Source organism: Microcaecilia unicolor, chromosome 11 (assembly GCF_901765095.1).
Source record: "Microcaecilia unicolor chromosome 11, aMicUni1.1, whole genome shotgun sequence".
NCBI lineage: Eukaryota > Metazoa > Chordata > Amphibia > Gymnophiona > Siphonopidae > Microcaecilia > Microcaecilia unicolor.
The window spans coordinates 206,969,750-206,996,199 of NC_044041.1; the positions used below are offsets into that span (position 1 = coordinate 206,969,750).

General features: G+C 43.1%; 1 protein-coding gene and 1 long non-coding RNA gene across 3 annotated transcripts in view; one reads left to right on the forward strand and one right to left on the reverse strand.

Annotated features, from left to right (window-relative positions):
* The window catches only part of ZBTB8B (zinc finger and BTB domain containing 8B), a 30,874-nt gene that overhangs the window by 3,788 nt on the left and 636 nt on the right, over positions 1-26,450 (forward strand). The window contains exons 2-4 of one of the 2 annotated variants that reach the window (XM_030219645.1): positions 215-1,173; positions 5,196-5,374; positions 5,716-5,985. In XM_030219645.1, the coding sequence (XP_030075505.1) occupies positions 252-1,173; positions 5,196-5,374; positions 5,716-5,985 (1,371 nt within the window). In that variant the 5' untranslated portion in view covers positions 215-251. Of the gene's footprint in view, positions 1-214; positions 1,174-5,195; positions 5,375-5,715; positions 6,831-26,450 lie in introns of those variants that run through there. The other variant, XM_030219643.1, reaches the window with a different exon arrangement.
* On the reverse strand, positions 18,562-19,086 carry LOC115480770. The gene is made up of 2 exons (XR_003943862.1): positions 18,752-19,086; positions 18,562-18,706 (listed from the first exon to the last, which is right to left on the reverse strand). It is a non-coding gene; the product is annotated as an uncharacterized LOC115480770 (long non-coding RNA).

Sequence of the window (26,450 nt, forward strand, 5' to 3'; positions counted from 1 at the left end):
GGCCTGACGGAATATTGAGGTGCGATCCGCTTGAAGTAACTTGTTCAGGTTGCCATGCAGGTTGTATTCAGATTTTTACATTTTGATATCAAGTCTGTTGTGAGTTTAATTCTTTAGTTCCTGGAATAAAGATGGACCTCTTTTGTTAAGCAGGAGGGTTTTTGTTGTTACCATCCCCTTTTTAAACTTTTGTTTTGTTTGCTGCTGTCATTAGAAGTGAGCTGAGTTCACTTTCAAAAGCATCAGGAGACATGGAGATGCCATCCTACTACACAAAGCTGCTGGGAGAACTGAATGAGCAACGCAAAAGGGACTTTTTTTGTGACTGTAGTATAATTGTGGAAGGGAGAATCTTCAAAGCCCACAGGAATGTTCTATTTGCCAACAGTGGTTACTTCAGAGCCCTTCTAATTCATTATATTCAAGACAGTGGGCGACACAGCACTGCCTCCTTGGATATTGTAACATCTGAGGCCTTCTCTATCATCCTGGATTTCCTGTATTCAGGGAAATTGGATTTGTGTGGAGAGAATGTTATAGAAGTTATGTCGGCAGCCAGCTACCTGCAGATGACTGATGTGGTGAATTTCTGCAAGGCCTACATCCGATCGTCATTAGATATTTGCAGAAAAATAGAGCGGGACTCTTCATCTAACCTAGCTGACAGTGGAACTTCTAGTACTGCCAGGGAAGGCACTTTCTGTACTACCAAAAGCCAGTGCTCTACTCCTTTGCCGAAGGAGGGAAGCACAGATTGCCAGAGGGACCCTCCCTGTGGGGAATGCAGCAGCTGTCATTCAGTAGAACTTATAGTGAAAGATCCCCTGAGCACTGGTTCCACCGATGACATTAATTCTTCTCTGTCCAAAGTAGTAGAACCCAAAGTGGAATTTGACTCGGATGAGGTGGATATGGGTGACCGGCTTCAACAGTATCAGATTCCTCTGTCCTTGGAACAAGTGGAGGAGGGACTGCACACTGGTCAAACAATGGACCTGGCTTGTAATAATTATCATATGAAGCAGTTCCTCGAAGCTCTGCTACGCAATAGCACAGCCCAGAGGAAGGACGAGATCCATCACTTTGCTCGAGGCTTTGAAAGGTCTGAAGATGGAGGAGTTGCTATGAGTTCCATGATGGACATTCAAACAGACTGGTATGGAGAGGATGGAGGTGAGATAAACATACAGTGTTTACATGTATTCTCATTCATTTGATATATGATGAGAGGCAGAATATTAAAATGGATTACATATAAAATACATTATTAGAGCTCAGAGGAGGTGTCTACAGAGAATAGAGCCTGACAGGGTTCAAGGTTTAGCCTTCTTTGGCCTTGTTCCCTTCTTATTATTAATAAAGTTGCTTTATTTGACCTGGGCTGGAATCTAGAACTGTAAGCCTTGATTCATAACTATCCTTATTTCTAGCCCCTCATTTAGTTCAGTCACTGGCACCATGTACCGGTATTTCGTCCAGAACTCTGCAATCACTGGTCCCTAAATGACCAGGATTCCCTCCCCCCCCCCCATCCCAGACTGGGTCAGACCAATGGTCCATCTAGCCCAGTATCTTGCTTCCAACGGTGGCCAATCCAGGTCACAAGTACCTGGCAGAAACCCAATTAGTAGCAACATTCCATGCTACCAATCCCGGGGCAAACAGTGGCTTCCCCCATGTCCATCTGAACAACAGACTATGGACATTTCTTCCAGGAACTTGTCCAAACCTTTTTTTAAACCCAGATACACTAACTGCTGTTACTACATCTGCCGGCAACAAGTTCCAGAGCTTAACTATTCTTTGAGTGAAAAAGTATTTCCATGTAATTTCATTGAGTGTCCCCTGGTCTTTGTACTTTTTGAAAGAGTGAAAAATAGATTCACATTTACCAGTGCTACACCAATCAGGATTTTATAGACCTCATTTATATCCCCCTCATCCATCTTTTTTTCCAAGCTGAAGAGCAAATAACTTTATAAGTCTTGGTAATACTAAAATGAAGAAAAAAAGGGAAACAAATAGCAACCTGCTTCTGCATTTAGGCATCATTTAGATTTTCCTTGTCTTTCATGTTTAAAACCTTAATTTTGTAAAGAATAGATGGTTCCTAAGGAAACTGAAGCTTGGCCTATGATCCCCAAGCCCCCCCCCCCCCCACCTCCTCTTATCTATTCCTTTTTGGATTTATGCAGGAAGCCTTTAAAACAAGTTCCTTATCATCCCTCCAGACCAGTCCAGATCTTGGGTTTATGCTCCACTGCCAGCAGGTGGAGACTGAGAATTAATGATTTGTGACATTAATGACTTGGCCAGTCAGTGTTTCTCAGTCTCCAGTAGGTGGGTAGGATGAGCTATCCTGTGCAGCTTGGGCTTAGTGTGGTAAGATGTGATTTGTTGTTTTTCTGTGGGGAATTTTATTTTAAAAAGTGTTATCTAATTACCCTGCTCTAGGGTTAATGGCAGTGGCTGAGGGTGGTTTTCTGTCTGTGGAGGCAGGAATTGTTACCCCTTTGCACACCCCTACAAAAAAATAAAATGATATCTGAGGGTTTTGGGAGTATTCTTTGCCTCAGTCATTTTCCCTCAGGTAGGGAAGTATCCTTGAGAGCCTGTACTGAGGAGACTGCAATAGACAACTTCAAGTAAAAAAAGAAAAAAAAAAAAGAGTGAGAAGAGACCTTCTTTGATTCAGCTGTTTGTGGCTTCCCGAGTAGCTGGTGCAGAAAGCACAACTGTACCTGAGGTGGAGAGAGACTTAATTTTTTTTTTCACAGCTGTTCCAGCTGCCTCAAGCACACAGGTCTGCCCAGGGTTATTGCCTGCTGGTGTATGATGGCCCAAATGGATAAGCATATGTGCTAAGCTGTATGTGGGGAGTGCTGTTAAGTCTCTGCAGTGTCCGAGTGCTTTCACTCCTGTGAGGAAAATCTTGTCAGCTTTTTTTCTAACTAATCCAATCGAAGGGAGCACTGGCATTTTGTGGGACCTGCCACCGTCGTTCCAAGTATAGATATATCTCCTGCTTTAACTCTTGTGCGTGCAGAATCTTCAGCTCAGAGTAGAGGTGTGCATGGGGACCGGGACAAAACAAGTCATTACTATCGCAGGGACAGGAGAAGGTGGATCAAAAGTGAATGGGGACGGGAGGGGATGGTGACCAGGTGATGTCGCTGTGCACACCTTGACTCGGAAACTTGACGCCGGCACCTCAGTTTAAAAATAAAATTTGAATGAGGAACTTACCTTGATGAAAATTGATGCATGTGTTCAGTAATTTTGGCAATGCGAAAGACCATTCATAAACTAGTGAGAATATTTGTTTCAAGCGTTTTGGCAGAGTATAATCTCCACCAAACTAGTATGAAAGCACCATTCCGAGATGAGGTCTGGAGAGGTTACCAGGTCATAATCTCAGTCTCGTACTCTTTCATGGGCTCTAGCCATCAAAAACTGATGTTGATCCTCAGCAATATCGCTTACAAAATTGTTAAAAAGAAAAGTGGAACAGTGCCATCAACAGATCGTGAACACTGACAGTAGATCTATGTCAAATCACCAACAAAATGTCCACAACGAAAAGACTTGGAGGCAGATTTTTTTATGTATTTTGTCTATTTGAGACATTAAAGAGTCAAGAAAAGGCTTCTGTGATCGAAGTGGATACATACATATCAAGCTCAAACAAGGAATTCTGCTTGTTTCTTACTACCTACCGGCTTAAAAATTGGGCAGCAGATATCTCTTCTTAGTAAGTTTCCATTTTGAGATAAATTGCAGAAGATCTGCACAAGCTTTTAAGGACTTTTAAAGACACCTCAGCTTCTGGTAGATGGACCAGAATCTGTTGAAAGAGGTTTTTCAAGTACAGGTCGCTTCAGAGATTCTAGAAGATTTATGCCGTGTAGTCATTTAAGGTCATCCCTGCCACCTCAGGTACTTTTAGTGCCTCCAGAGATCCACAGTGAAGATCTGCAAGCCCAGCCTTCAGGGCCTCCTATCAGAGGTGGGCTCAAATAGCTACAGATTCCTCAGAGAATAAGACTTTGAAGTCGGTAATTGTGGCAGTTCATCAAGGAGAATTTTGAATCTCCCTCGATCTTACAGAAACTTACCTACATATTCCTATTCAACAGAAGTATCAGCATTTCCTGTGATTTGCAGAATTGGGGCAGCATTTCCAAATTTTGGACTCTTCCCTTTGACCTAGCTATGGCATCCAGAGCTTTCTCCAAAGTAATCAAAACAGTCATGGCTGCCTTACAAAAGAACAAGTCTTACAAAGAAATTGTAAGGCTCACCAGTCAAGTGGTGGAATTTCTTCAATATTTTGGGTGGGTGGTGAACTCATCCAAGAGCAAACTTTAACCATTTCAAACTGGAGTATTTGGGAGTACTTTTCGACACTCAGCAAGGCAGTGTTTCTCCTTCTGAGGAAGTGCAAAGAAGTTGCTGATCCAGGTCCGGAATCTGATAAATATATAAATAATATGTGTGTGTATTTGTTTATTCTGTATAAATAGGTCAAGATATCCTTTTGTTGGCTGCTGGTGGTTAACCTTAGTTCTTTGGGAAGCTGCCTTTTTTATTTACTGTTTTGTTGTGATAAATACTGTTTGGCCATTGGCTGCACAGGTGATGTTACAGGTCATTAGTTCAGTCTCCACCTGCTGGTGAAGAGCATAAACCCAAGATCTGGATTGGTCTGGAGCAAGGGTTCTCAGCCCAGTCCTCGGATCACACCTAGCTAGTCAGCTTTTCAGGATACCCACAATGAATATGCATGAAACAGATTTGCATAGAATGGAGGTAGTTCATGCATATTCATTGTGGATATCCTGAAACGGAGGATTGGGTTGAGAACCTCTGGTCTGGAGGGACTCGGGAAAGAAAATTAGCAGGTAAGATCTAATTTCTCTATCATTGGAATATCATATAACTGACCCCATCCTAAAGAATGATTGCTAGATTTTCTTGTTGCTTTTATCTATTTGAATGCTTTTCTGAAATTCCGGAAGACAATCGGTAAATCACATGAAGCAGTGTCATTTCAGCAGGGGGATTCCTGAATGTGTGAATGCTTAACTGTACAGCTTATGCTGGATTCTTATCATTATGAAGGGAGACAGTCATACCCAAGTTTAAAGATTTTGTCTTAATTTTCAAAATGTTTCCTTTCTTTACCCTCCATGAAGGAGATGTGTTAGTTGTGCCAATCAAGCTGCACAAGTGTCCATTCTGTCCATACACAGCCAAGCAGAAGGGAATCCTGAAACGTCATATCCGTTCACACACAGGCGAGAGGCCCTACCCCTGTGAAACTTGTGGGAAAAGGTTTACTCGGCAAGAGCACCTTCGCAGTCATGCTCTCAGTGTAAGTTTCAAATAGGGTCTTGCATTCAAGTACTGGAAAAGTTTAGGAAGTTGTGGAACAAGAGGGGATAGATTCAGGTGTAACAGGGGAGGTTGCTGGCTGTATGCAATGGCTTCCCAGGAGTGAAGATGGAGGTAAAAATAGCGAGAAATCCTGGGACAAGTACAGAGGATTGTTAGGTAGGAGCATGTGATAGTACTTCAAATGAAAAGGACCTGCTGTTCTTATCTGTTATTGCTGTGTGTCATAAAGAGCTAAATAAGGCTTCTCTGGGACCTGTCCAGGCATGACTACTACATTTTTATCTCACATCAGCTCATTGGTTTGTACTTGCATTTTAGGTGCATCGATCTAATCGACCCATCATCTGCAAGGGCTGCAGAAGAACATTTACTAGCAGCCTATCCCAAGGATTACGCCGTTTTGGCCTGTGTGACAGCTGCACTTGTGTAACAACTACCCATGATGACTCAATCCCTATAAACCTGAGTCAGATGGAGCCAACATCAGAAAGTCAGGACAAGGATGAGACTGACAATGACTGGCCAATCTATGTGGAGTCTGGCGAGGAAAACGATGTGGCTGAAGACGAAGCAGATGACAAAGAGCAGGTGCATAGGAGCATGTCCGAAAGAGAACCTCTTATTTAACCCTAGCCACACTGTAGCTAAAACCACACAAGTACTCGGTGCAACATAGACGATGTTCACTATCGTTTTTGCTAGAGCATGTAGTAAGATTTACATTTTGTGACTTGTTTTCAGTGCTGTGCACTAGAATCGGGGTGTTTTGTACTGGTTTTCTTTTTTTGTGCTTGGTGGTCTCGTCCTCCTCCTCCTTTGCTTGAGTGTTGGAGGGTAAAGTACACTACACTTGCGAGTGCTGATGCCACACTACTAGTACGAACCAGCCTTGCAAGGAAGAGGGGAACAGTTTGTTGTATAGAAGCAGAGATGGTGTTGTCAAAAAAAGAGCACTTGGTCCCTCCGGCCAGCTCGGTATGGTTTCTTGTTTAACCCATCTTTGAAAACCTAATTTACTGTCGTGGCTCTGGGCCTTGTACAATACTCTTTTATTTCTTCCTTCTGTACAGTCTTTTTAATTCATGAATGTTCTTAAATAGGATACAATGCCTGTGAAATGTAGACATTTAGAACACGTTGGCAGGTAAGCACTACTTGATCCACTCGGTCTTCCCATTAGTCACTGGTACTGTACTGATAATGGATCCCACTTGATACCTGCTTCTCTCCCTTCCTGAGCCTGCCTGTGATGTTCTTTTGTATCTGTCCAATGCATGCTAACGTATGCCTCTGTTACAATGCTGTCACCTTTACTGGCAGTCTGTTTCCTTTTCAGCCATGTGTCGTTTAGCTTTGTATGACAACCTGTTGTATTTGAGCTGCTACTTTAACAATTCTGATATATCCTTTCCTTCCTTTCTTCTAGGCAGTACATCTTAAACTTTAAGTTTCTTGTGAAGTGGCCCTCTGAATTCCCCCCCCCCCCCCCCCCCCCATCTTCTCCAGAACGACACACAGTACCACTTTCTGCACAGGAGTAATATTGCCTGAGCATACGATTAACCTTATTCATTGCTTTCTCATGGTAGCTGCCTTTAGGTCATCAGAGGTGAAAACCCCCCAGATCTCTGCCTGTTTGACTGCCAGTTATGCCTTTTTACAATGGCACGTGGCCTGTGACACTGGACACGTTTAACAGGTATTGGTCATCTTTAAAGTGTCTTGTGGCTTGGGCCATTTACCCAAAACACAGAGAGACTTGGTGTGCCCTACTCGTTTTGGCCAGTTCACGCAACTAAAGCCTAACAGCCCTAGAAATGTTCAGTTATATCATAATAGAGGCACTTTACTGATGGATCCACCAGGGAAAGGGCTTCGGTGGAAAAGATCAGGCATTTGTATGGCTAGGAAAGCTTAAAATTTATTCTGCTGAAGATCTGGCAAAAGAATGAGGCTTGAGTTTTCCATCTTCATTGATAGTTAGTGCTCCGTTTTAAAGAGAAACTAGGCTGCCCTAGGGACAGAGATCTTGTCTTCTGCTTTTAATGTGGAACACAATGTTAGGGACCAAGTGTTATATCTTTGACTTGATTTCTGTCTGTTTCCAAGTAACAAGTGGACATGTTACTAAAATCAAACTACCAGGTATAGGAAGTGAACTGGTCTTAGGCTAATACACTTAAAGGTTAGTGGAGGCTTGGTTTCTGCAGCCTATTCTGAAACATAACAATAGCCATACTGGGTCAGACCAATGGTCCACCTAGCCCAGTATCCTGTTTCCATCAGTGATCACAGCCAGGTCACAAGTACCTGGCAGAGTCCCAAAAGTAGCAACATTCCATGCCACCAATCCCAGGGCAAGCAGTGGCTTCCCCATGTCTATCTTATAGCAGACTATGGACTTTTCCTGCAGGAACTTGTCCAAACCTTTTTTAAACCCAGATACGCTAACCACTGTTAGCACTTCCTCTGGTAACGAGTTTCAGAGCTTGACTGAAAAATATTTCATCCTATTAGTTTTAAAAGTATTTCCATGTAATTTCACTGAGTCATTAGGAGTCACTGACCAGGAAAGGGATCTAGGTGTCATCGTTGATGATATGTTGAAACCCTGTGCTCAGTGTGTGGCGGCTAAGAAAGCAAATAGAATGTTAGGTATTATTATCAAAGGAATGGTGAGGACGTTATAATAAAAATATCACTCCATGGTGTGACCGCACCTCAAATACTGTGTGCAATTCTGGTCATTGTATCTCAAAAAGGATATTTTGAAAGAGTGAAAAATCGATTCACTTCTACCTGTTCTACACCACTCAGGATTTTATAGACCTCAATCGTATCCCTAGTCAGCCATCTCTTTTTCAAGTTGAAGAGCCCTAACCATTTTAGCCTTTCCTCATACTGGAGGAGTTCCATCCCTTCTATCATTTTGGTCACTCTTTGTACCTTTTCTAATTCCGCTATATCTTTTTTTTTTTTTTTTTTAAGATACAGTGACCAGAATTGAATGCAGTACTCAAGCAGTTTGTATATAAGTAGGAATCATCAATTTTTCCTTTTAGGGTAAGAACATAGGAGTAGCCATATTGGGTCAGACCATTGCTCCATCTAGCCCAGTATCCTGTTCCTAACAGTGGTCAAAGCCAGGTGACAAGTACCTGGTAGAATCCCAAAAGTAGAAACATTCCATGCCACCAATCCCAGGGCAAGCAGTGGCTTCCCCAAGTCTATCTTATAGTATGGACTTTTTCTCCAGCAACTTGTCCAAAACTTTTTAAAACCTAGATACACTAACTGCTGTTACTACATGCTCTGGCAAACAGTTCCAGAGCTTAACTATTCTTTGAGTGAAAAAATATTTCCTCCTGTTTGTTTTAAAAGTATTTTCATGTAACTTCCTCCAGTGTCCCCTAGTCATTGATTTACTTCTACTCATTCTACACCACTCAGGACTTTGTAGACCTCAATCATATCTCCCCTCACCTGCCTCTTTTCCAAGCTGAAGTGCCCTAACCTCTTTTAACACTTAGTCTTTTCTCCTAGTCCTCAAGGACCACCAATGTGTCAGGTCTTCAAGATATCCAATATGAATATACATGAGAGTTGTTTCATGTCTGCTGCCTCAGCTCTATACAGACCTCTCTCATGAATATACAGACCTGATGCATTGGTGGTGCTTGAGAACTGGAAATGAAAGCAAGGGGCCAGAGAATTGCCAAGGATGAGTGGAATCTTGTTCTGTCCTCTTTAAGGATGTGACTTATTTTATCCACATATCAAAAGGAAAGCAAAAACCATGTACTTTAGACATTTATTTTCAATTATGTTAGGCATTTAACAGAATAAATGATGGCAGATATAGATTAAATTGGTTCATTCATTCTACCCAGTTGAGATTCCCCCTCTTCGGTTAGATGAATATGTAAATTCCCATAAGCAACTCAACCCAGCCATGCAGTCTTTTCTTCATGGACAAGCAAAATAAATTAACCACACACTGGTTATGTTATCCAACAGCGTCATGGATGGATTAGCTCTCCCGTGTAAGCTCCTTTGAGCAGGGACTATCCTTTGTGAAATTGTACAGCGCTGCGTAACCCTAGTAGCGCTTTAGAAATGTTAAGTAGTAGTAACTCTAAAAAGCCTGAAGAGGGCCCTTCCTCTGTTCCCATGTGCAAATCAGCCATCTTGTCTTTTAGCTGATCTTTCACCTCTTTTCTCAACGTCACACTCCATGCGTGCCCAAAGCCCGCTGTCGAGCACTGCCTTTTGCAGCAGAGTATTTCAGGCCTTTTCATCTTCAACACTTATTCTAATGCCCAAGTACCTGTTCTTGTCTTATTGTAAAGCATGGGCAGAACCTTTAAAGACTGCTCCTCTGCTTGCAGACATCCTTAACAGAGTCATATAAGTTTTCATTAGATCAAAAAATAAGAGCTGTTGGATTAGGGCCTTATTTACTAAGCCACGCTGTAGGCACGCTAACGCTAGAAACACCCATACAGTCCTATGGGTGTCTTTAGCACGTGCTAAAAAGTTAGCGTGCCTTCAGCGCAGCTTAGTAAACAGGGCCCCGGGATTCTATCCTCAGACATTCCAGGTCACATCTATATTTTGTTTGTTCTTTCTGATTTTAGTACTGTAAAAGAAGTTAATAAACTCTGAGAACTTACAGTAGATGATTTACGAGGTAGTGAAAATAATAGCAGGGCTTCCACCCCAGGGATGATCCCAAAGTGAGCTTCTGCCTAAAATGCTCTTTCAGGTTCTGAATGAAGGAGAGTGGGGTGGATGAGGCTGTCACATGGAACCCAAGCCTAGCAAGGGCCCATAAAGGTTACATTAAGAATAAAGATGGGCGAGGGGAAGGCCCATAGCTGGGGTACTACTTAGAGCCTAAGGGGCCCTTAAAGTAGCCTTGGGAAGGTCTAGAGGTGCGTGTGTGACTGTTCTTTTCCAATTGCAATTCCCTGCAAAGAAAGTGCTAAGTGATGTACCCTGGGACTTGTATCTTGTTCTGATATTCTGTTCCCTTTGACACTGACCCTTCCAGTTATACCAACCCAGTTATACCAACCCAGGTAATAAGTTGGTGTAAGACTCACAGGGTGAGGCTCATGAATATACGCATTGAAGCAAATCAGTATTGATGTTAGAATTGTACTTTCAATTTAATAGCACCAGAGGACATGGGCAGCACTGTACTGTGGTGATAGGTATAAATACAGTATGTCCTTACAGTCTAAATGGTACCTGAGGCAGTAACAGATAATAATATCAGAAGAGGGTGTCAGTAGCAAAAGCAGGATTTGAGCCCTGGTACCTGTTCTCCGTTAATTGTACTGCTTCCTCTTCATTTCTCATATTGATGGTTAGGACTTGATTTACTACGCATTTTTTCCCAGTGACTGAGAATGGAAAAAGCCTCGGTAAATCAGGGCCTTAATGTTTAACGGCTAATGAGGGAGTTTGTATTGAATATGATTGGATATGCTTTCCTGAGATGTGATCAAGGGAACAGATTTGTGAGAGAGAATGCAAATGATAAACTTCTCTGAAATTTAAGTTGCTTCTTTAATATTATGATTTATAGAACATACAGATGTTATTTTGTTGTACATATTCTCAACGTTCTGGGTTTTTTTTTTAAACCAGTAGATCCGGTCATTGCTGTGCTTTTAAGATACTTTATGTAGATGAAGTTTATCAAGCAGCATCCACCTGAACAGATGATGTGACAAACTTCAGAAAAATAAATCCACCAGCAAGTCTGTACTTGGTAACTATTGTAACCGCAGAGACTTTGGTTTTGCTCTTCAGGTGCTCATGCATTTTTTCCTTGCCTCAATACATTTCTTGTATTTGCAGACTGAAGTCCTGAGGATGGCAGAGTGACGTCTCCATCACAATCCAATGCCCAGTGTTAATTCTACTGACTTGTCTTTTCCTAACAATTCACTTATATGCATTTATTTATCAGTCTCGTGCATCCTTATCAGATCATTCCAGAACTTGCAGGTGTTGTCTTTTGGCCAGCAGGTGGAGATAGAGAAATTGATGTGTGTGGGTTGTATGCAGCTCCAACACTTCTTTAGCTCCAGCAGGTGGAAGATAGTTTGTTGTTCAGCTCCTGAACTGCTGTATGAGGCCTACTCCTGAACTAGTTTAGCTTGGGGGTTAGTTCTGCAGAGAGGAAGTAACCCACAGGAGTATACCCAGTGATCTGGATTTGGGGGAGTTGGAACTGTCTTGAAGTGCCTTCAAACATGATGGTGCTCATGGAGGATCCCTCCCCCTTTGGTCTTACGTCTGGGTTCTGAAAGGAAAAGTCCATAGTCTGTTATTGAGATGGACATGAGGAAGCCACTGCTTGCCCCGGGATTGGTATCATGGAATGTTACCTAATTAGGCTTGTGCCAGGTACTTCTGACCTGGATTGGCCACTGTTGGAAGCAGGATACTAGGCTAGATGGACCATTGGTCTAACCCAGTATAAGTATTCTTATGTTCTCCATTCCTTTCTTCATATTTCCTAACATTTTGTTTGCTTTCTTAGCCACCTCTGCACACTGAGCAGAAGGTTTCAGTGTATCATCAACAATGACACCTAGATCGTTTTTCTAGACGATGACTCCTAATGTGGAACCTTGCATGACGTAGCTATAATTTGGGTTCCTCTTTCCCACATGCATCACTTTGCACTTGCTCACATTAAATGTCATCAGCCATTTGGATGCCCAGTCTCCCAGTCTCACAAGCAGGCATATTTTCAAAGCACTTAGCCTTCCAAAGTTCTATAGAAACCTATGGAACTTAGCCTCCCAAAGTGCTTTGAAAATATGCCTGCTGGTCATCTTGCAATTTTTCACAATCCTCTTGTGATTTAACAACTTTGAATAACTTTGTGTCATCAGCAACATTAATCACTTCACTCATTTAGTCCCATTTCTAGATCATTTATAAATATGTTAAAAAGCAGTAGTCCCAGCGCAGACCCCAGGGGAACCCCACTATCCACCCTTCTCCATTGGGAATACTGACCATTTAACCCTAACTCTCTGTTTTCTATTTCTCTCAGCTCCTTTTCAGGTACGAGCAATGGCTCTCCCATGTGTTCCATATGACTAATAATTTTGTTATGAACTCCTTTTCAAGCTTCTTTTGAACTCTGGCTTGCCCACATCACCAGCAATGGGTTCCACAGGTTAATTACGGGTTGCTTGAAAACAAATTTGTTTACATTTTATTTCCAGTCTGCTTCTCTTTAGATTCATGGAATACCCTCTTACTACTACTTGACATTTCTAGAGCACTACTAGGGTTACGCAGCGCTGTACAGTTTAACAAAAGAGGACAGTCCCTGCTCAAAGGAGCTTACAATCTAAAGGACGAAATGACAAGTTGGGGCAGTCTAGATTTCCTGAATAGAGGTATGGTGGTTAGGTGCCGAAGACGACATTGAAGAGGTGGGCTTTGAGCAAGGATTTGAAGATGGGCAGGGAGGGGGCCTGGCGTATGGGCTCAGAGAGTTTATTCCAAGCATGGGGTGAGGCGAGGCAGAAAGGGTGGAGCCTGGAGTTGGCGGCGGTGGTGGAGAAGGGTACTGAAAGGAGAGATTTGTCTTGAGAGCGGAGGTTACGGGTAGGAACGTAAGGGGAGATGAGGCTAGAGAGGTAAGGAGGGGCTGCAGATCGAGTGCATTTGTAGGTTAGTAGGAGAAGCTTGGTTTTAACTTTATTAAAATTTGAAAATAAAGTACCAGAAGAACTAAAGTACATCACAATTGAATTATGCCATCATTGTCATAATGAAAGGAAAACAACTTATTTGATTCACCATATTACGGAGGCTAACCCTGATACAGACAAAAGCATAAATTACAGAAATCCATAGGGTAATATAGTTTACTTAGCCTAACTTTCCCTTTTCCCATCTTTCCCCAGGAAAGAAATTAAAAGGAACTATATTCAGTTATTTATTTACTTATTAGGAAGGCTTCCAACTGAGAGGGATCATTAAAAGTAAAAGACCCCCTTTGTGTCATCCACGAGTTTGATCACCTAACTCATTACTGTGTCTCCAAAGCATTTTTGAATATAGTCGAGTGGAGGATTGGCCTAATAGTGCACTGGGTTGTGAACCTGGGGAACCAGGTTCATTTCCCTCTGCAGCTCCTTGTGGCCCTGGCAAGTCACTTAGCCCTCCATTGCCCCAGGTACAATATATAACTTAGATTGCAAAGTACCTGTAATAGAAATTATAAACCATGTGGAGGGGCATAATCGAACGAGGCGCCCAAGTTTTCCTGAGGGCGTCCTTGCAGGACGTCCCCGCGAAGGGGCGGGGAAACCCATATTATCAAAACAAGATGGGCGGCCATCTTTCGTTTTGATAATACGGTCAGGAACGCCCAAATCTCAACATTTAGGTCGACCTTAGAGATGGTCGTCCCTAATTTTCAGGGATAATGGAACATCGAGGACGCCCATCTCTGAAACGACCAAATGTAAGCCGTTTGGTTGTGGGAGGAGCCAGCATTCGTACTGCACTGGTCCCCCTGACATGCCAGGACACCAACCGGGCACCCTAGGGGGCACTGCAGTGGACTTCAGAAAAAGCTCCCAGGTGCATAGCTCCCTTACCTTGTGTGCTGAGCCCCCCCCCCCCCCACACACACACACAACTGTACACCACTACCATAGCCCTTAGGGATGAAGGGGGGCACCTAGATGTGGGTACAGTGGGTTTTGGAGGGCTCACATTTACCACCAGAAGTTTAACAGGTGGGGGGGGGGGATGGGCCTGGGTTCTCCTGCCTGAAGTACACAGCAGTACCCACTAAAACTGCTCCAGGGACCTGCATACTGCTGTCATGGAGCGGGGTATGATATTTGAGGTTGGCATAGAGGCTGGAAAAAATATTAATTTTTTTTTAGGGTGGGAGGGGGTTAGTGACCCACTGGGGGAGTAGGGGAGATCATCCCCGATTCCCTCCGATGGTCATCTGGTCATTTAGGGCACATTTTTGTGTCTTAGTCGTAAAAAAAAATAAAAAGGACCAAGTAAAGTTGGCCAAGTGTTCGTTAGGGACACCCTTTTTTTTTTTCCCCATTATCGGCACACCCCAGTCCCGCCTTCGCTATGCTTCCGACACGCCCTTGTGAACTTTGGTCATCCCCGCGACGGAAAGCAGTTGAGGACTCCCAAAATCGGCTTTCGATTATGCCGATTTGGGTGACCCTGGGAGAAGGACACCCATCTCCAGATTTGTGTCGAAAGATGGGCGCCCTTCTCTTTTGAAAATAAGCCAGATAATCGCCCTGGGGATCACTTGCAGTATATCAAGTGCTGAAAATAAATAAATATTTTAAATACAGTTCCCTAGTACAGACCCTTTTCCATGTGGAAAACTATTTAGTCCTACTTTTTTTCTCGCTTTTAGCCAGCTTGCATTCATCACCTTTTAATTTCCTAAGGAATCTTTCATGAGGGACATTGTCAAACGCTTCTGAAAATCCAAATATGCTAATTTGCTAGTCTCACACACAGAGTGACACTGACTGTACATACTATAGCAGGACATGTTTATCCACTCCTACCCTAGCTAAGGTCATGTTCAAGCACCTTTCTTTAAATTAGTCCCTTATTTTTTTACTCTTGTTCAATCTTTGCTTACACCTTATGCTGTCTATTGAAATGTTTTATCGCGTATTGTGTTGACATTGTACTGTAGCATACTACTATGCCATACTTTGAATTGTATTTTGAATATTTTTACTGCTGTAATTGTCTGTCGTTTATGTTTGACGTATTTCTGCTGTACACCACCTTGAGTGAATTTCTTTAAAAAGGTGGTAAATAAATAAATATCAACCAGCTCACCGTTATTCACTTGTTTGAAGACGTCAAGAAAAAAAACTAGTAAATCGGTAAGGCATGACTTGCCTTTGGTAAATCTATGTTGACTCATTCTCATTATATCTATCTGTATGACTAATAATTTTGTTTTTTAGTATACAGATGTAATGAGAATGAGTGTATAGTTTTCCAAATCACTCCGGAGGCCTTTTTTAAAAGTCAGTGTTACCCTACAATCTTTCCAGTATTACAGCCATTTTTAATTACTGTTACTCTATTACTAATAATCTGTAACCTGTTTCATATTTGAGCTCTTTTAGAACTCGGGTGAATACCGTCTGATCCTGGCGATTTGTTGCTCTTCAGTTTGTTCAATTTCATCTTCTAAACTTAGTGATGTATTTTAATTGCCCTAAATCATCACCATCAAAAAAGATTTCCAGTGTTGGTATGACCCACCATCCTCCTCAGTAAACACCGAGGCAAAGAAATCATTTTGTTTTTCTGTTATTATCTTATCTTCTCCGATCACTCCTACCTCTTGGTCGTCCAACTGACTACCTCATAAGCTTTTTGCTTCAGATGTACTGTATTAGTTCTTTCCTCCACAGCAAACTTTTTCAAAGTCTCTCTTGCCTTATCCTTTTACATATCTAAGTTGCCAGTACTTGGGCTCATCCCTATTTGCTCCATTAGAGTCTGTTTTCCATGTTCTAAAAAATGCATTTTATGGTTTTCTCTGCCTCTTCTACCTCATCATGTGAATTTATTTTAAGAGAATAATGTTATGTCTGATTTTGAGAAATCTGTATATACATTCATGTTTGTGGATATCTCCTAATGCTTTAGATTTTTGTATTGGGGGGGGGGGGGGGGGGGGGAGGACGGTGTTCAATGCAAACTCCCAGATCAGTGAATAAAAACGGGGAAAACAAGAGGAATATAAGGTACATAAGTATTACCATACTGGGACAGATCGAAGGTCCGTCAAACCCAGCATCCTGTTTCCAACAGTGGCCAATCCAGGTGACAAGTACCTGGCAAAATCGCAAAACAATACATTTTATGCTGCTTATTCTAGAAATAAGCAGTGGATTTTCCCCAAGTCCATTTTAATAGTGGCTTATGGACTGTTCCTTTAGGAAGCCATCCAAACCTTTTTTTTTAAAGCCCGGTAAGCTAACTGGTTTTACTACATTCTCTGGCAATGACTTCCAGATTTTAATTACACGTTGAGTGAATAAATATTTTCTTGATTCGTTTTAAATTTACTACTTTGTAGCTTCATTGTGTGCCCTCTAGTCCTACTATTTTTGGAAAGAGTAAACAAGTGATTCACGTCTACACATTCCACTCCACTCAATATTTTATAGACCTCTATCATAGCCGTCTTTTCTCCAAGCTGAAGAGCCCTAACCACTTCAGCCTTTCCTCATAAGGATACCTTTCTATTGGACTAACTTAGCACATTTTTGACTAGCTTTTGGGAGTTAAGCTCTTGTCCCAAGTTGAGAAATGAGAGTTTAACTCATCAGGATCTCCATTCTCGCCAGTTCAGTTTAGTTTGTATTTGCACAGTTTTAGCCTTGCTGAATACTGAGTGTCATTTTGTTTCTTTACATCTATTTTTTTTTTTTTTTTTTTACCATATGGATTTTTTTGCTTTTCAGTCTGTCTTGAACCATATTCTTGGATTAAGTGGCATAGAAGTTCCCAAATTTAATTTAAACTTTTCCCAAAGACTAGTCAAAAATATTACGTTAGTTGAATGAAAAGGTGTCATCACATTGAATTCCTTTTTTTTTTTTTTTAATTAACTTGTACAGTGAACTAACACAGCAACCACACTGCTTTTTATCCATAAAGTACCAACAAATTAATCTCAGATGATAACATGGTTTCCCCGTGTTTTAATGCATAGATAGTAGTAAAGGCTCTGGGGATGTGTTTGGTCCAGAAGCTCAGTCAGACTTGGATTTTTAGTAAATACCCCCATACCTGTAAAATGTGAGAATAAGCAATGCTGAGCCAGACCATGGTCCATTGAGCACATTATCCTGTCTCAGAGTGGCCAGTTCAGATCATCAAATCTGAAAAACTGGATTTCTTTTACTATACCAAAAATATGATTTCCTTTTTAGTGTATATATTTCTTATGGGACGTGAGTGGTTTGTTTATTTTACTAGCCCATCTCAAGGAATTCATGATGTCTTTGCTGACTTTTAATGGACTTTTCCTCCAGGAACGTGTTCAAAGCTCTGTAGAACCCTGCTAGTCACCTTGGCTGTATCCTGTGGCAGCAAATTCCACTGCTTGGGTCTGAAGCTATAGAGTTTGTTTAAATGATTCATTAGTGGGAATAAAAGTATATAGGAACATGATCTGTGTTTCAGAAAAGCAGAAACCCCCTACATATGATTTTCTTTTGTACCTTCTGGATATGGAATTCAGAATTTATTTATTTATTTGATGCATTTGTATCCCACATTTTCCCACCTATTTGCAGGCTCAATGTGGCTTACATAGTACCGTAAAGGCATTCGCCAAGTCCGGTAGATAAACAAATACAAGGTGATATTGTGGTCGAATGAGGCATTCGCTAAGTCCGGAAGAGAAACAAATACAAGGTGATATTGTGGTCGAATAAGGTATATGTGTGTCAGGTACAATGGGAGTTGAAGGGAAGAAAGGTTATATACTGTCCATTTTGATCTTTGGTTTTACTGTGTTGCAGAGTGTAGGTATCTGTGTTGGGTCGGTGGGGTATGCCTGTTTGAATAGGTAGGTTTTTAGTGATTTCCTGACGTTTAGGTGGTCATTGGTTGTTTTCACCGCTTTTGAATTACTTGTTCCAGTAAGAACACTTACAAGAAACAAAGATTTGTTGACAAATCTTATGAGTTTTGGCAGCGGGCAGTAATCACAAAATTGTGGACCAAATGTAAAACTGTTGTTCGTGTTTTAAGAATCCATTTAAGTTATTTTAGCACTTAGTAAGGTAAAATTATGCCTTACCTGCTGACAAAATTTCTTTCCTTGAGTAGTAGCAGATGAATCCAAGAACTGGTGGGTTGTGTCCATCTACCAGCAGGTGGAGATAGAGATTACAAAGCTGAAGGCAGTGATACCAGACGGCCAGCTCCTCCTTCACCTCAGTACATGTCTCATCACCAAGCAGAATCAGACAAGAAACCAGGAAGCCTTCCTCACCAACCATACAAAACAGAAACTTGTCAGTCTGACTTAAGAGAAACCACAACTGCGATGGAGTCCTCTTCAGTGGTTTCTGTTCTCTTTCTTTTTCTCCTTTTTTTTTTTTTTTTTTGGAAACTATAGACCAGGACAAGAACAGACAGGCAAAACAAGTGCGGCTGACAAAGGGCAGGATCCTGGATTCATCTGCTGCTACTAAAGGAAAGAAAATTATCAGCAGGTAAGGCATAATTTTACCTTCCTTGGCGTATAGAGCAGATGAATCCAAGAACTGGATTTTACCTTCCTTGGCGTATAGAGCAGATGAATCCAAGAACTGGTGGGATGTACCAAAGCAATCCCTAAGTAGGGTGGGAAGTCGCCGCTGCAAAGGCAGCATCTGAATAGAGAAAGCACACCCGTTCCACCCAAGAAGTAGATAGCAAACTCGTGAATCAAGCCTGGAATGCCACCAGTGGGATGCAACCTTTCCAAAAAATCCACAAATTATCTGCAATCCAACGAGAAAAAAAATCAGATCAGACCAGAGGCTGCCTTCCCACAGCAAGAACCAGCGACAAAGATAAGATCTGAATGTTGAAAAACATGAAACATCTGCAAATACTGGAGAGCCCTCTGAACATCCAGAAGACGAAGCGCCGTGTACTCTGTGTGAAAATCCCCCTCCCGAAAAAAGGGAAGAAAGAGGCTGAAAAAGAAAAGTCAAACCACAACCAGAAAAGAAAGAAGGAACCGAAAGCAAGGTCACTCCAGACTCGGCAAATTGCATAAAAAACAGCTCGGAATGGCTATACTAAAAATTCAGACACTCTGCGTGCCGAGGAATTTGCGACCAAGAACACTGCTTGTAAGTTCCTAAGCGAAGCATTCTGCAAAGGAACAAAAGGAGTCCGAAGCGATGCTCGGTAGACATGGAACTCCAAGCTAGACTCGGAGAATACAAACAAGGTTTCAGGGAGAAGAAGGTCGCAGCAGCGGAGGAGCAAAGCACTCTGCAAGAAATGCACCACCTCCGAGGGCAAGGCCAGGCCCTTCTGCAACCCATCCTACAGAAAGAACTCAATCGCTGAGGAACAGACGCCCACAATGAAGACCAAGCGTGGGCCGCAACCAGCCTCAATCTTCAACACCTGAGAATACGCGGTTGCAGTGGACCGTGGACCACATACAAGATTGCAACAGAATAGTAACCATAGCATCCAAAGAACTGTGTTCCTCAGAGTCAACCTGCCAAAAGACCAAAGTGAGAGGGATCATCCACAGGAGCGGACCCAGAACGAAGAGCCCGGAGTCAAGCGGATCCAAAATGAAGGCACTACCAGGAGCCTCACTATATTATTATTATTATTAGCATTTGTATAGCGCAACCAGATGCACGCAGCGCTGAACACCTGACATAGAGACAGTCCCTGCTCAATAGAGCTTACAATCTAAAAATAATACAGACAGACAAGACAATAAGGGGAGAAAAGTACTGGGTGAGAAGGAACAAGGGGGAGGCAAATGAGTAATGGCTAGGAGCCAAAAGCACTATATCCGCATACCAAGGGCTGCGTGGTTAATCCAGAGCTACCAGAATGACTCGACCCCGGAGGAGAGCGATCTGAAAAGAACTCGGCTGCAGAGAGGCCACGGAGGAAACACTATTGAAGAACGTCCTCCGGCCAAGGATGCAATAGAACAACCAGCCCTGCCGAATCACCCTCTCTCCGATGACAGAAGGCACCTGGGCGTCCAGCCGGGACACCATCAGATCTACCTACGGAGCTCTCTACCTTGGAGAAGCACTGGTGCGGAATAACCATTCTGCTGAGACCAGAAGATGGCAGAAAAGAGAACTCACCGTAGGAAAAGCCCGCAAAGTGGGCCGCATAGAAACGGAACACGAGGTTCTCTGCCCATTCCATGGGGGCGACACGCCCTGATGGCCACAGTCTGACTCCCACTTTGTTGAAGAAGCAGACACTGCCTCATCTTCTCCGACGGCAGAAGCACCGCCTAGCCCACAGCGTGTCCTGAAGTGCTAGAAGACGAAGCACCAAAAGCAGGTCCAGACGGGGGAGACTGCACAAGCACCGCCTGGCCTGCAATGTGTCCTGAAAGGCTAGATGAAGAGCACCAAAAGCAGATCCAGGCGGGAGATCGGCTACACCGTCCCCTGTGCCATCCACCACCCTGGAGACGGAAGGAGGAGGCAAAGGGCTTTCCAGTCCAAGAGACTCACATTCGTGACCACCACCATCCACCTCGGAGGCGCCAAGGCATTCCTTCCACAGGGAGGAATTGCGAAGCCACCAGTTCATGCGCCGGCGTACCGAGAACAGCCACAGAAGACGCTGCTGACACTCCTGGAACACAGGAGACCACCTGTCAAGAAGCAAGAGCTGTAGATGTTGTCTATGAGCACCACCCACAGCACTACCTCCAAAGTGTTTGCAACAGAGCCCAAGACATGAATGCATAGCCAGGCCCGAGGACTCAGTGCCCTGAGCAGACTGTGCATCCAAGTCTGAACCTAGATCCTCCAGTCCTCGGTCAAGAAAAAAAACGCACCAGAGCTGTCTGGAATGGGACAAGGTGGCTCATTTGAAGGGTGACCACCCAGCTCAAGGATTCCAAGAAAACCCGGGAAGATAAACTCTCGGATCTCATCTAGAGTGAGGTGCACTCTGATGCTGTCCTTGCGGAGAATGCCGCAAAATTCCCAAACCTAGGAAAAGGTGAATGGAACCATAGCCATGCCGACAGGCAAAGCCTGGAACTGAACATGAGGGCGCAGAACGGCCAAACAGAGAAACCGCAGTTGATGGGGCCAAAGAGGAAAGAAAGGAAATGCTTCCTAAGGGAGAAGTGCAGGCTAAATTGAAGCAGCTCTGAATATAGCTAGCTGTCCATTATAAAGAAAAAGTGTAAAAATGCAATAAAAGCCTTAGAGAAACTGCAACAAACAGCTAGCTAAAGATGCCACAGATACAGTGGAAGCTGGAATGCAATAGTTTGATCAGTGTCAGACAGCAAAACTAGAAGAGCAGAGCTGCTGTGGGAAACCACCACTGCTAAACCTTTGGCACTGTAGCTTAGTGTAACCTGTCCCAGCTATGGAAAGAACTGCTTGTCAAGGCAAGCAATATGAGAGAGGGAAGTAAAATATGCCCCAGAAAACCACAATACGTAACAAATCCCACAGAAAGGTGGCGCCAAAGGCACTAAGCCTAGATACTCCCACTTGTAATTGTAAAGGAGCAAAAGGTGCAGAGAAAACAAAACAGAAAACCTACTGCATCTGGTATGCCTTCCCAGGCAGTCTCCCATCCAAGCAGAAACCAGCCAGGCCCAACCCTGTGCTGAGCTTCCAAGATCAGAGATCAGGCACACTCAGGGTGGTGGTGTGCTCATAGGCAATGCCTGTACAGCAAGTATAAAAAGAGTTTCACAAAGGAAGGAAGGAAACTTCCAAGCTGTTCAAGCAACTGCCCTCAGAGAAAAACTGAGGGGACTGTAAATAAAAACACACAAGGAGCCCTGCTCTGATGCTGTTCACTGTTTCCCACACCAGGAACAGCCTTAGTCAACGCAGGAACTATAAGAAAATCTAAACTCACCATAGACAGTCAGGCCTATTGCTATCAATGTACCCACTTAGGCAAACATGGCTTTCCAGCTCAGGAGATTCTTGCTGCCTTTGTGCAGAAAGGGACTGCCCTGAAAAGACTCCCTCCGAATAGAGGAAGACAGGGGGAGAAATGGACCTACTGCTCAGCTGGAGAGAAAACATCCCCTCTTCGGGGCAGGAGCCAGGGAACAAGCCAGAAAACTCCAAAGGCTGACCTAAAAAGGAACTGTTAGCTCCCCTACCAGACTTCTGCAACACATAGGCATACAGAGCAGCAGAATGAACTCGGGGGGGGGGGGAGGAGGGGGAGAGGTCAGAAATCCCCTGCCCCAAAGAAGCCCCCAGTGGCTGATGTGCATCATGAAAATAACAAGGCACATCGCAGGACCATCAGATTCCTTCTGGAAAACTTAGCTCTCTAGAACCCATCTGCCCGAGATGGGCATAAAAACTCCCCCAGTCACGAAAAGGGCTACTGAGGCCAAGCTCTCTTAAGAAGAAAGGTTCAAATTAAGGGTCCCAGAGTACAGGAGATCCTGCTCAGAAGATATAGAAACAGCTTAAAGTAATTCTGTTCTTTCCTTGAATCCCCTTGCATAGTGGGGGCAGTTTGAGAAGAATTTGTGCCACTGCCCCAGCTACATGCAAACAGTTTCTGACTCAGTGATTTTGGTATAATCAGTGATGGCTGTATACAAACATCTATGTACAAGAAACCCACAGACAGATGCAGCTACCTCCACAACTCCAGCTTCCACCCTTCACATACAAAAAGATCCATTATTTACAGCCAAGCCACAAGATACTACCGTATCGGCTCGGACCCAGAGGATAGAGACAGACACCTTGAAACCCTGACTGCATCCTTCAAACAGAAAGGCTACAACCCCAAAATAATCTCCAAGAATATTGCCTCCTCCCTAAAAACACCCAGGGAAAATCTGCTACAGTACAAAGAAAAAAAAAAAGCCACAGACAGAATTCCCCTTGTAGTGACATACAACCCAGAGCTGAAGAAACTGAGGAAAATCATAAGAGACCTACAGCCCCTACTCCAGGAAGATGAATTACTGAAAGAAATATTCCCATCCCCACCAGTGCTGGCCTTCCGACAGCCACCAAACTTAAAACACAAGCTAATCAGAAGTAAACTCCCAACACAGACTGAAAAAGAAAAGGGCACATTTCCCTGTAACATATCCAGCTGCAAGCTATGCCAAAACATTTCACAGGACCCCACAGTCATTCACAAGGGAAAAATATTCAACATAAAGGACTATTTTAAATGCTGATCTTCCAATGTGGTATATATCATTCAGTGTAAAAAATGTAACGAAGGATGCTATATTGGAGAAACAGGCCAGATGCTTAAGACAAGATTCAATCTGCACAGACATCACATGAAAATAGCCGGTGCCAGTCAAGCCCCCACCCCTGTGGGCCAACACTTTACAAGACCAGAACACTGCACCAGTGATTTCACTGTAAGAATACTGAAAGATAATTTTAAAACAATACAGGAACGTAAGACCTTTGAAGTAAGAATGATTGATTGAATATTTTGACAGCCAACAGACAGGACTTAATAAGGATCTGGGTTTTCTAGCCCATTATAAACCATAAAGTTGTATTTCTCTGTTTATTTCTCTGTTTATCACCCTCCTCTCACCTACCAACACCCATCCTGTTAGAATATCAAGGAAATGCTTTGATGTCCCCATGCATACCCCCACCCTCCCACTCTGTCAGACTGTCAAAGTAATGCTTTGATGTTTCTCTCATATATACTATCTGCTACCACATTTGCTTATTTCCAATCTGACGAAGAAGGGCAACCTTCAAAAGCTAATTAAGAAGTGTATTAAGTTATGTCCAATAAAAAAGGTATCATCTTATTTTCTTTTCCATGTTTTATTTTGTTTGATTTCTATTGATAAACGGTAAAGGAAACCAAAGGCTGGAGAAAATAAAGGGGAATCCCCTGGACCAGCAGTCTCTAATGGAACACAAGGTCGCCCCTCCCCCCTGCCCACATCAAGGCCGCAGGGCAGGAAAGGATCAGAGCTGATATCAAGAGAAAGGCGAGGGCCACGCCAGCAAAAAGGCGCGTGTTCCTGCCATTTTAGCGAGGGAAAAGGCTGCTCGGGGAACTTCAGCACTTCCCTCCCCAGTGTTCAAACACGCCACCACACAGAATCCCACTGCGCAGCATCTGCTACCACAGCGGGAACAACTTTCAAACGCCAGCATTGCCCATATTAAAGCACGGTACCCCCACGCCGAAAGAGAAAGGCAGGGACTCACCGAACAGCAGGTGTCTCCGGCGGAGAAGCAGAGTCCCACAGATGCAGCAGCCTGCTGCCTAACCGGCACACAGACTGAAAGCACAGCACTAAGACAGGGAAACCCTGTACTGCCTGGTCCTGTCAGAAATCTTCTGTTTTGTTTTGTTTTTAACACCAAATGAAGGCAAAGAAGCTCTGTTTTTTTTTTTTTTTTTACTGCTGAGGAAGGCTAGAGCTCTAAAGACCGGGAGGCAAGGGGGGAAAGGGACAAGCCGGGACCCAGAAGACTGAGTACGCCCCCAAAGTCGGCACCACCAAACAGACACCCCTAAACTCAACTGGCCCACAGGACCCAGGAGTATCCCCAACAGACAAATCCAGGAGCTGCTGAAGCACCGTCCACCACCTGCTGGAGATAGAGATTTACTGAGGTGAAGGAGGAGCTGGCCGTCTGGTATCACTGCCTTCAGCTTTGTAATCTCCACCTGCTGGTAGGTGGACACAAACCATCAGTTCTTGGATTCATCTGCTGCATATGTTAAGGAATGTAAATTATTGAACAGTGTTTTCGCCCAAAGAATGGAGACTGTGTCTGTAGGGTGCCTACGTTCTGTATGTAGCATTAAAGTGAAGAACTCAGGAATTGTTTTTCAGCCTGGGGTGGTCAGTGTTTTCAGAAATTCTGACCTCTAGGCTGACAGGCCACATGGCTGCCAAGCGCTTAACTATCCAGCTCTATTTAGGACAGCTACAGCCTTGGCCTGCCCCTACCACACTCTGCCAATAAGCGGAAGCTGCCCACATTGAATAGGCAGAGGGACTTTTCTGCCCAGTAAATCGCTGTGAATAGTGGCCAGTGCAAAATGCCTTGTGAAGGACAAAAGGTTGACTGTGAAATTGCCAATATTATCTTCTCTTATTACTATATTTGAGTTTGCAGATGAGAAATTCTCAGCACCTGATTATGTCTAAGGCAGAAAAAGGTGAATTTTATGTGGTCAGGTAATTGAAGCTGTCAGAAAGGTGATTTAAAGAAAAGGAATGCTGTCAGTCAGCATTTTTTCCAACTCAGCTAAATGTTTGACACATACATTTAGAGACTTGCAGAATACCGATGGTAATATAGGAATAAGTTCAGTAATGGTAGGGAACAAGAACTGAAACAAGTGACTTTGGAAATGTGACTAGAAAGCTCTAAAACTGTTTTGAAGCAAGTTCAGATTTTTTTGATATAGCCTCGTTGATTCTTTTTTATTTACAAGGTGACTGAGAGCCTGAATGGTTCCTCACGATTGAACCCATATTAATGTGGGAGACAGTGCAGTGGTTGTGGAAGCTGAATAATTTGGCCGCTCCTAGCTCAACACTATTTCTTTTTCATTGTTTAGTATTGTGTCTTTTGGAATCCTGAAATGTAATTCTTATTTGAAGAAGGGTGCTATATTGGCGAAAGAAGCCAGATGTTAAACACCAGGGTCAATCTACATAGAAATCATATTAAGCATGATAATGCCAATCGGGATGTCACCTCTGTGGAACTGCATTTTACAAAACCAGAACACTGCATGAATGATTTTGTGGTGAGAATACTAAAAGGAAATTGTAAGACAATCCAGGGATGCAAGACCTTTGACGTCAAAATGATGACAGGTCTTAACTGGGCTTTCTATCCCACTATAAACCATAACATTTTACTGCTTTGTCACCCTCTTATCAACCATCCTGTCTCTAACCCACCCCGCCCTCTTCCTGTGAGACTGTTATTGGAATGCTTTTGTGTTTCACTTACATATTCTGTTGTTTGTCAACATTTGCTTATTTCTGATCTGAAGAAGGGGGGTTACCTTTGAAAGCTAATCAAAAAATGTATTTTAGTCTAATAAAAAAGGTATCCTATTTTCTTTTCTCTGTTTTATTTCTATTTATTACCTTTAAAAGTGGACTAAAATGGCTACCACACCACTTTATTTAAAATACAGAAGTCTTAAATTTAGAACAAGTTCCACCGGCTCAGAAATGAACGGGTTAGACTGTCTGTGACAAAATTAGTGATCGATATTTCTTCTGGAAGCCTTTCCTGTCC